This window comes from Atta cephalotes (genome assembly GCF_000143395.1).
Source record: "Atta cephalotes unplaced genomic scaffold scaffold00050, whole genome shotgun sequence".
NCBI classification, from domain to species: Eukaryota; Metazoa; Arthropoda; class Insecta; order Hymenoptera; family Formicidae; genus Atta; species Atta cephalotes.
Genome location: NW_012130114.1, coordinates 946,221 through 958,440, shown reverse-complemented (window position 1 = coordinate 958,440; position 12,220 = coordinate 946,221). Strand labels below are relative to the sequence as shown.

The window sequence follows — 12,220 nt, the reverse complement described above, 5'->3', positions numbered from 1 at the left end:
GACGAACGACAATACTTATTATAGTAAGACACCGTACGGTAAGTATAATATATATATATTATTATATATATATATATATATATATATATATATATATATATTGTATTAGGGAAAAACCTTTACAAATTGATAAAAAGATCTTTCCCATCAATATTTGTAATTTTTAAATATAGAAAACTACAAGCTAAAAAAAATTAAAAAATTACTTTTCACTTTGTAGGTCATTGTATAGCGTGTCAAAAAAAAAACAAATTTTTTGATTATCTATCATGAAAGCTTGAAGCTATAAAATTATTTTTTTTAATGTTCTTAACGATTTTTTTTCCTGAGTTACTAGCGGATTATAATAAAAAGGAATATTATGACTTTATTGATCATAATTCTGTTAAAAATCATCGTATCGCAATTAAAAATATAGATTTTTAAAGCTGAAACATTGCTCTATTAAGTAGTGTAATTTTGCCAATTTTGTAAAATAAAATATATAAGTTGCTAAAAAAATCTTTTTATCAACTTGTAAAAAGACTTCTTCTCCAATCTGATAGAGAAGAGTAGCCTAAATCGAATCGAATTCCAATAAGATCTTTTTAATTTAAATGAATATGTTTAAGCAGATTTTTGCATGCTATTTATAATATAAAATTCAAATGAGACATCGAATATATACAGCAATTTGACAGTTCTCTGTCATAACAGTCACAGAATAGACGCAAATTCGTATTTTCACTCATCATGCAAAATTTCTTTAAAAAAGAAAATTCTTATAAATCAAACGCGTGTCTCACTGAGCGGTCTTATTTTGCCACTCGCTCGGCGATAGGCCGGACGAATTTGGCTATTTCTAAATTAATATCTGATTAACATTTTCGAAAATTGCAACATGATACTTTTCGATTCAGTTTAGTCCGCTCTATCTACACAAATGGGTTTTGCCAAAAATTGTGGGACACCTTGTATATATATTCAATGTTTCTCAAAATTCGTGCCCGCGAAGTACAAGACGTGATATTTTGTACTAAAAGAAACAATTTTTTTTTTGCAAAATGCATTGCAAATTGCATCTGAGAAATAATTTTTTGCAGGAGAACAGATTGAAGTTAACGAGTAAGCGCTCTGATCTATGTAGCTCAAAGCCGACGCGCGCTACTTATTCACTTATACCTAATCCTTGGCTAGTATTCATGAGTAATATATTTTAAGATAATACGATAAGACTAATAAGATAAGACTAATACGAGTTATGATTACTAATTATGCAGAGATATGGATCATTTCTTCTTGAAATGTATTGTCAAGGTCATCATGAGTGACCTTTGATAGATTTTAGCTGTCGTTTATTATTCATTAAAAAATTATTAACAAAAAAGTTTGAATAACGCTTTATTTCTATTACATATAATATTAAAAACTATTCCATATCCTTTCTTGCCTACGTAATGGCTTTCCACGTGTAGAGGTCCACCCCCATCACCCCCCCACCGAGGAGCGCGCGATTTTCCACGCGAAACGAATTTCATATCATCTCCCTCCCCCTTTGCGAAGGAGCGCACGACTTTCCATGCAAAGTGAAGATCTCCCCCTTATCTGGTAATTATAATGTGCAATCGTGGAACACTCTACACCAAAAATTTAGCTTAGTCCACAACAAAGAAATCCAAGAATTGGATTAAAAATCAACTGTGAACTTTTTAAAATGTGCGCGGATGCCGACTGATATTTATGATGATAGTACAACTGCGCGCATAGTGTAGGGATCATTTATACTAGTCATAACCATGCAATATACCGTTATCTGTAGATAAGATTTGACTAATCACAATCGGGCATTCCTCTCTTACAATTGAATAAGAGAAAAATACTCGAATGTGATTAATCAATTCTTACAAATTACGATATACGATTACGGCCAATGATCCCTTACCGGCTGTTAGACAGAGCTTTGCAATTCGCAATTGTAAAAAAAAGATCGGCAACAAAAAAGCATAAAATAAATAACAAATAAAAAATAAGGGCATCATTTTCTACTGTCTCCCCCCTCTTTTCGTCAGTCAAAAATTCCATCCATAGGTGAGATAAACTGCCGACCCTGTCCTTAAACAAGGTACAAAATAGTTTTTATTATACATAGCAGAAATAAGATGTTTTTTTTTCAAACTTTTTTTTATTAAGAACTTTTTAATGAATAACGAGCGACGGCTAAAATTTGTTGCAAGTCACTCAGGATGATGACCTTGATATCATATGTCAAAGTCAACGTCATCGGAGAGTGACCCGTATGCGTAGTAGTAGAATTGCTTTCATTTTTTTTATGTAATAATAAAAACATAAATAAAAGACTTGTCTAATTTTGTAGATCTATCAGAAAGTAAAGACAAATGTAAATAATAATATACTTGATAAACTTTGTTGTGTGTGAACGTTCTATTCTTTTAAATATTGCAAAATTGCATATGATCTTTATTTTTTATTGCAGAAATAAAGAGAGAATTAATTCATACATACATATAAAATCAATACATATAAAAGACTTGTTCAAAATTATTAATTTTCAAAATGTTATAATACTTATATAATTATCTAAAATCTGAGTAATTGTATCGATATCTTTAAATTTATCACATATTTTTAAAACAGTGATATTATTTAACTGCCATACACAATTGTGCAATATTTGAAAGAACGTTCAGAAAAACTCACTCAGCATATTATTATTTATGGTACATTTTTATCTTTACTTTCAGATAGATCTACGAAATTATTAGAAGTACAAATTAGTTCGGTCCGTTTCCCTAAAGATGGCTTCAGCTGTTATGAATGGGTCATAGTGACCATAGACAGCTGATAGACAGCTGATTTTGGTGGTTTCAGAGAGGTTTTGCTAATAATATTCAGTTTATATCGCTTTGAGTTTCATAAAAACCTTGATTTTTACTGTGTTTGAAATATCGAATTTTGTGTTAATCAAGTAGTATTTGCGGGAGATTTTGATTTTCTGCTTTAATTGGAAGAAAAGTGCGGCTGAAGCCCACCGAATGCTTGTCGAAATTTATGATGACACTGCTCCAACTGATAAATCATGTAAGGAATGGTTTCGACGTTTCAAGGATGGAGATTTCAGCGTTGACAAGCCTCGCTCTGGACAGCCAAAAAAATTCGAAGACAAAGAATTAGAGGCATTACTCGAAGAAGATCAGAGTTAAACGCAAGAGGAGTTTGTAGAATCATTGGGGATAACTCAACAAGCCGTTTCTGTATGATTGAGAGCCATGATTCAAAAACTAGGAAATTGTACCTTATGAACCGAGAGACGTTGAAAGCTGTTCGCAAGTGAAACGATTTTTCACTTGCAAACAGCTGATTCAAAGACAACAGAGAAAAAGTATTTTGCATCGGATTGTGACTGGAGATGAGAAGTGGATATTCTACGACAATCCCAAGAAGAAAAAATACTACACTAAGCCCGGTCAATCGTTGCCATCGACCTCAACATCAACACTACGGCCGAACATTCATGGTTCGAAGATTATGCTCTGGTAAGATCAAAAGAGTCTTGTTTACTATGAGCTGCTGAAACTTGGCGATTATGGGCGCTCGATATCAGCTACAATTGATTCGTTTGAACCGTGCGAGAAAAACGGCCGGAATAGGAGCAAAGATATGATAAAGTTATTCTTCTTCATGACAACGCTCATGTCGCTAAAAAAATATTTGGAAACACTCAAATGGGATGTTTTATCGCCGTATTCTCCGGACATTGCTCCTTCTGATTACTAGTTGTTCCGAAGGATGCAGCACGATTTGGCAAGTCACCGATTCACTTCTTTTGCAGAAATCGAAAATTGGCTCCAAAATTGGATCGCCTTCAAAGTCATTTTTTCGAGATGGAATTCGAAAATTGCCTGAGAGATGGGAAAAAGTAGTAGGCAGCGATGGATACTTTAATTGGAATACTTTAATTGATCTGTTCATTCATTTTGTTTTGCAAATAAATGCACAAAAAATGGACCGAAGTAATTTGTACTCCCAATAACAATTCTTTTATTAATTTATTTATTATTACGTAAAAAATGAAAACAATATTTATTCTGCTATCTTTTCATTTTTTTACAATACAGAAGAAGATCATGGTCCAATATTCATAGTTAATTCTTATTATAATTTAAGACTGCCGCCTTAAATACAAACTTAAGCAGTTAAATACAAACTTAAACTAATCATAACAAAGCTGTATCTTAAAATATTACTTATGAGTACTAGCCAAGGATTAGATATAAGTAAACGAGAAGTGCGTGTCGATCCTGAACACCACATAGATCAAAGCGCATACTCGTTAACTTCAATCTGCTCTCCTACAAAAATTATTCGTCAGATGCAATTCTGCAAAAGAAAAAAATTGTCTTTAGCATAAAGTATCACGTCTTGTACTTCGCGGGCACGAATTTTGAAACATCCTGTATACCACCTTGATCAAAAAGTTCCCGGAATTACCACCAGGTGATGCTCTGAGTCAGCTGATTTGAGTTCTGTTTTTTTGGTTAGGTTGCCACATCTATCATTGACATTCCCATCAAATTTTATCACCATAGCTTGACATTTGTAAAAGTTACGCGTCTTGAGTACATCTACTTCTGCACGTTTTCGATTTTTTACAGTTTTAAAAATGGAGTTGAATTTGCAACAACGAGTTAAATTTTGCGTTAAAAGTGGATTCAATGATGTGAAAACCTTGGAAATGTTGGGAAACTGTTTCGGCAGTGATATTCTAAAGAAAACAGTCGTTTATGAGTGGTGAACGCTTCAAAAGTGGTCATGAGTCCGTCGATGATGACGAACGCAGTGCTGTCGACATCGAAAACTGACGAAAACATCAATAAAGTGAGAGAAATGTTGATCAATAACCGCAAATTAACTATCAGAGAGCAAAGGATTTAAACATTGCTTATGGATCCATTCAGGACATTGTAGTTAATGGTTTGGGTTTGCGCCGTGTTGCTGCAAAATTGGTCCCGAAGGAACTGAATTTCATGCAAAAAAGGAATCGCGTTGTCATCGCCAAAGATATGATTTCCAAGACTAAATCCGACCAAACATTCATTAAACGCATCATTACTAGAGATGAGACATGGGTTTATGAGTACGACACGCAATCCAGACATCAGGCGAGTGAATGGAAAGTTTCAAATGAGCCAAGACCAAAAAAAACTTCGTCGTTTTCAATCAAAAAAGCGATGCTCACGGTTTTCATGGATTACAACGGTATTGTACATCACGAATTTTTGCCAGAAGGTCAGACAGTTAATAAGGAGTATTATTTGGGTGTTATGAGACGTTTGCGTGAAGCAGTTCGCCAAAAAAGAAAGGATTTGTGGGCAAACAACTCGTGGATTTTGCACCATGATAACGCACTGTCGCACAGTGCCATCATTATCCGTGATTTTTGACCAAGAAACGAATACCATCCAACAGCCATCGAATTCACCTGATATGGCTCCCTGCGATTTTTTTCTGTTCGATCGAGTCAAAAAACCATTACAGGGAACGCGTTTTAACAGCCGAAAGGAGATAATCAAAGACGACTCTGATGGTTATACCGACAATAGAGTTCCAGAAATGTTTCGAGAGCTGGATCAAGCGCTGGCATAAGGGTGTTGCAGTCGATGGGGAGTACTTTGAAGGGGAGAATATCACTTTTGATGAATAAAACTTGTATTTTGAATTTTCTGAATGAATTCCGGGAACTTTTGATCAAGGTAGTATACATATAAAAGAATTTGTTAAAAATTTTTTTGTTCAATTTACAAAATTCCCATAGTTATATTCACTAGACATATCAGAATATTATCAGAATTATGATTAACTTCAACATACCCTAGCGATTCTATAATACTATTGTGTAAGTCGGGCAAAGGCAAAGATGAATTGTTTAAATTATTTTGTGTCATGCGTGTTTTTGCAGTATCTTGTAGTGAAGTGGAACGATTACTAGATTAGTTGGATCAACTAAAAATAAATCGTGATACTATGATTTGCCTGATTATAAATAGATCGAAAATCGAAAAAAAGTTTAAGAAAAAGGAAAAATAGAATGAAGTGATATAATGAAATGATCAACCACATATAATGTGGTTGACGGAAGAATGTTTTCTCTTCTTTGCTAATGTAATTAAATATATATGCTTTGAAGGTTATTGTTGGATTTTTGTATTGCTTTGTAAGTAAACTTATAGCATATAAATTATGGATGCATTCCATTTTACGTATAATGTGCATAATATATCATTTATTCTTGTTTATATTCACAAAATATAAGGATAAATAATGCATGAATAAATTATGCATGAAACAGAATACATTCATAATTAATGAGAAGACATTATTTGATCAAAAAAAATTCTACAGGTATAGTTTACGAAAAAAATTTATTCGATCGACGACAAATTCTGATAGATTTAAGGGGAATTACTCTCGAGAAATTACTCATACTCATCGGTAATGCTAAAAAGCATTCTGATTTGTTCGTTTTTGAACAGACGTATTAGTTAAATCTACAAGATTTCAATTAATCCAATCAGATTCTTTTTATAGTGTGCATATAATAAAAATGATTTTGTTCTTTCATTGAAATCAAATAAATTCTCTATTTTTAATTTACTTTTTAATTTCTTGTTGTAGAAGTATAAAATAGTAAGCAATTTATCAATTTTTTACTGTAGAATCACCAATGTAATTCTTAGGAACTACAGCAAATTAATTACTCACCATTAATAACATCTTGTCTTTTTTTCTCAGAGTTGCTGAGCTGAGCGAGAACGTCTTCGGTAACAGCCTGACTCCAATCCGGCGGATCAGCTTCAACATCGACATCGCTGTCCCACGAAGTTGACGCGTTTGCCGCTGATGAGGTTGGGTGTACCTGTTCCAAACTGGTACTAGGACTATCCAGACTCCTTGTTGAAAGGCTGCTATTCGATGAACTACCAGCCGAGTTCCCAGGAAATATACCGGACGGTTCACAATCACTAGAACCAACTCTACAGTCAATTGTTAGCAATTTATATATTTTATTATTTACTAACTGTAAGGACCATTACACATAAAATTACCATAGCATAAGGTTTATAAATCGATGTGTACCTTATTTAAATCAACAGCACCTTTATGTTAGATGCTTATTGGTTCAGCAGCCTTATGCTACGGTTATGTAGCTTACCATATGTGTGTAATGGCCCTTACAGTTAGTAAGTAATAAAATATATAAATTCATTTTGTTTGTGATGACCTTAATACTTTTACTGCGTTCGATTTCAAGTGATTTTCAGTGATTCTATCCTTTTTATGTCTAATTAACGATAAAGATAGAATGATGATTATAAACGCTAAAGCGGCAAAACCAAACGCAGCCCCATGTTTCAAAATTATCGGATTTTCTCTTAAAACCGCATTTTTTGCAATAGTCTAAAACAAAAATCCTAATATGAAAATATTGAGGCTACAATATCTTTAAATTAGTATCAATCAAAGTTCCCAAATTATAAAACTAATATTTCACACATTCATAATGATATAAGGAATGATATAAGGAAGGTAAAGGAATATTATCATGAGAGCCCTCTTAACAACTAAGATTATCGTACAAATATACAATATTTTTAAGAAATTGTTCCTGCGCCTATAGAATCTGTTTATGCATTATATAGATAATATTGACCGGATCATATCACCGGAAATATAATTCAATAGTGAGACATTACATGTGTCAATGATACCATGTGTCAAATATCAAAATAAATTCATAATCGTATTTATTTGTCTTGTATGATAAATTTTTGTAGTAATATCGGCAAACAAAATTATATTTTGTGAAAAGAATTCAATATGTTTATAATGTAAGATTAGTTGAAACATGTCGAATTGAAATGTGATGAATGAAATGATCGGATGAAATATGACAAATTATCAAACCTACATACACAACAAAATAAATTATAATTTGAAAAAGCGCCTTATATAAAACTGGATTTTAGTCTAATATTTTTAAATAAATTTTCCAAGCCTACAAACTGCGGACCTTTTACTGTCGGACTTTAAACGCAATCTTTAATTGAAACAAGAATAGAAATATAATAAATTAAGAATATATTCCGAATGATGTTAATTTAGTTTCTTTTTTGTATCAGCAGCCACTCCTGAACAGTGCAAATAATGGGATTTTAGCCCTCGAACATCACAAGAACTTCTGTCCCTCCTCCATTAATATCGCGTTTAGCTAACTCGTGCGCAATGAACGAGACAGCAAACAAAAGTCTATCTTTCTCTTCAGCAGCTTTCGGCACATGGAAAATTAACGAGACAGTGAGAGAATTCGTCCTTTTTGCTTTGATCACTTGTTTTAAGCGACCGAATGCTTTCTCATCAATCTCAATAACTCGGTATCAAGAAAGGAGAAGGAGATACTCTAGATAACATACAAATCTAATAAATTGTAGATCAACCTTGGTGAAAATTTTCCCCTGAATTTTTCATATAATATTTTAGAATTTTTATATAATTTTTATATAATTTTATAACGTTCTCATTTTTTATACGAATTGAAACATTTCTCAGAAACTCTACATCTTTTCTCAGAATTTCCATATATGTTAATTATAAAATATCGTAAGATTTCTAAGATTTTTTCTAAGTTTTTTTATAATTTCTGATGTTATAAATCTAATGTTGTAAATCTAATGTTATAAATCTAATGATGTTATAAATCTCAAATGTTATAAAATCTAAAAAAATTTTTAAATATTTTTTTAAATTATAAGATAAGAAATCTCAGAATATTTCAAAATTCACATGTATGAAAAATTCTAAGAGAAGAATGTGAACTTTCTGAATATTTCTGAAAAATGTTCCAATTCGTATAAAAATTATAAGAAAAATTTTCAGGGAAACGCATAATCTTCGAAATCAGAATGTTGGAGAATCCTAGTCGAGGTCCCAAGTCTTGCGAGAAGCAGAGAATTTGTTTTTGAAGTAGAGAATTTCGCAGTATTTTATGGTTATAACAGATCTCCTAACGTGAATAGTTGTCGACTTTAATTATTATCTAATATCTCGGTTCACGAGACAGATTTATTTTTACGCGAAAATGCATTAATTGAGTATTTTTGTCAAAATTTGATTGATTGGTATTGTATACCTTTACCATAACGATAAATTGAATAGCTACTATGTCAAATTTCGCCTTATGGCAAGCATTGCTGCGATATGTATGCAGGACCAAGAGATATGGTCCATTAAAGTCCATGATATATAGGAAAACTTAAGACATAAGATTTAAGCAGTAAGTCAATCACAATACAGACCGTAAGACATTCTTACGTATACTATAATATACGTAAAAATAATGAACTCACTCTGTGTCGGCATCTTTGATCTGACTGCTAAATGATTGCTATGATGTCAGTTGTACGTGAGCACCTATAAGAGCAAAGTTGTTTAGCTTCCATAGACTGTAATATTTGAAGAGGAAACTGATTGATGCACCTTGTTGTTAGTGTAGAACTGTTATGCGCGATGGATGACTATTAATATCATTATGACTGAGTGAACTTACCGTTCTACATTGTCATATAACATGAGCTGAATCCAATATGTTGATTTCCTTACTGTTTAAATCTTATGTCTTAAGTTAAGTTTTTCTTAAATCGCAGGTAAGATTAAGTTAGGTTAGCACTGCAATTTTTTTTCACTAAGATATTCATTGGCGTAATCTCATCACATGATTTCATCACGCGATTTCGCGGGTCTCATCACATGCTACAGTCATAGATCGCTATTCATAGATTGTTCTTATTTTAAGACTGTCTTAATTCTCAGTATACACAAAGGATTAGCGTAATCCCACCCAATTTTCATAGTTCAGACATTCGAACACGCTTTGAGCAGCGGTGCTGAGGCTGAGGGAGAAAACTTATGTACTATCTCTACAATTCCCTTTGGCAACTTTCTAATGCGCCATTAGCTACGTAATTGTACGGTGTAAAATGCGTGGAGTTACCCTAATCCCTTGTGAATACAACATCAGAAAATCCGGATTTAAAAAGTTGAAATGTAAATAGAAATGATTAATTGGATTATTTATGATTTCAATCATGAATGCTCATCATAAAAATGATTTAAATCAATTTTATTGTGTTAAATCATATTTATGATTTTGATCTTAATATCAGAAACAGATTTCTTTTTCTTTTTCTTCCTCATTAATAACTCCCGCGGTAAATGTAGCAAATACTAAATATAATAGTAAATTGTTAATATTTACTTTAGAAGAACAATAGGATCACTTTTTTTTATTTATTTCTATCAAAATTTAAAAATTTTCGGTTTATGATTAGTTCCCATAATACTGAAAAATCATTCATTTTCACTTTGTAAAAAAAATATCGTTTTTAGAATCACAAAAACGCTTATAGTTTCTTAAAATTTAATTCATTAGCTGTTCATTCATCACTAATAAAATCTTGTTTCATTTATTTTTGAAAAAAAAAAATTTGTTTTTTTTTCACGTTTTTTTCCCGATTCCTTTTCATTTATTGCAAAATATCTTTTGTGCTATGACATTTTAGATTTTCTAACTAAAAAATTCTTTTTTTTTTCAGTCTTGAAATGATAAATTGAAAAAAAAATTAGTTAAAATCGATGCACTACAATCTGAGATACAAAAGAAAATAGTGAGGATACATATACCCGGATGTGGGTAGATAGGGACTTTTTTGAAGTATGTGTATTGAGGGATAAGATGTCTTAGCCTAAATTCACAAAAAGTTTTTAAGCCTTAAACCATAAGAAATTGATGCTCTCTTCGATGATGTAATTTTTTATGGTTTAAGACTTAAATATATACTTATTGTAGATCTGGATTAACAGCTTATTGTAAAAAGATTAAGATGTTATGGCCTTTTGATTAGTTCATAACATCTTAAGTCTGTATTTAAGACTTGAATATAAGAATTGACAATGAATACGGCCATAGATTAGTATAGTTTAAAGTATCTTTTTACCTATTGTAGAAAATCCGAGTCAGAGCGTTCATCTAACTTTTTCTTTAGGGCGGGAATGGGAAAAGTGAAAATTTTTTGTCACGTATATATATACATACATACATACATACATATATATATATATACATATATATATATATATATATACACATACATAAATAAAAATTTTCACTTTTCACGTTCCCGCTCTAAAGAAAAAAATTACATGATCGCTACTCTGGCCATGCTCTCAAAATAACTAAGTTTCCATCGAGGAATTTCATCGAGTTGAGTGATATTAAAAGTATAATCATGCAACAAAGCTTCGCTGCTGAAGATTCCCCACTCCTACTCGATTCGTGTGAAAATACGTAGCGAGCAAAACTTCGCTCGAAGTTCTGTTCAAAAATACTGTCCAACTAACTATGAGCGATATATATTATAAATTAACAATAATTAGAAATTTTTATGTTAATAGAAATAAAATATTTAATAAAAAATATGTTTCAATAATAATTTGGCGGAAGATGCGCTTCCAGTATATTTCTGGTATAGAAACGCTCCTGAGTCAGAGTGTCACGTAAGCGCTCGGCAGCTCGGCTGTCGAGTCTCGAGCGGTGGTGGGGTCACTTGCAGGAATCAGCCCGAAATGTGCAAATCTTTGCAAGCACTGGTCTACTTGATTGGCCTTCATTGATACTTCAAAGCATTTTTTGATTGATCAATTTTTTGTCTGTTCAACGATTTTTTATTCACGGTAGTGAGAGTAACTTCGTCAGCGAAACTTCGCTCCATGAAAAAATAAGAAGGCTTCAGCGAAGAGCTCTGAACGCTGATTTCATTTTCGGCGGAATGCACAGTGAAATATAATCCGAAAAAGTGGCCAAAACTTAGCTATTTTATATCCATAATGAAGTCTCTTATCGTTATCTACACATATTAAAAAACTTAAAAATAAAAATTTATGTTGATATATTAATTATAGATTGAAATATGTGATATTGTAGCCTTTGCTTGCAGTAAATTAATGGATTTGTCTATTATAGATATATTGTATATATATGTTAATTTCTTATCAGTATCTATATCTATCTATCTATCTATCTATCTATCTATCTATCTATCTATCTATCTATCTATCTATCTATCTATCTATATATATATATATATATATATATATATATATATATATA

General features: G+C 31.8%; 1 protein-coding gene across 1 annotated transcript in view; it reads right to left on the bottom strand.

The window, feature by feature from the left end:
- The window catches only part of LOC105622945 (rho guanine nucleotide exchange factor 11), a 343,184-nt gene that overhangs the window by 93,359 nt on the left and 237,605 nt on the right, over positions 1 to 12,220 (bottom strand). Inside the window, exon 17 of the mRNA XM_012204353.1 lies at positions 6,760 to 7,031. Coding sequence (XP_012059743.1) covers positions 6,760 to 7,031 — 272 coding nt within the window. The remainder of the gene's footprint in view (positions 1 to 6,759; positions 7,032 to 12,220) is intronic.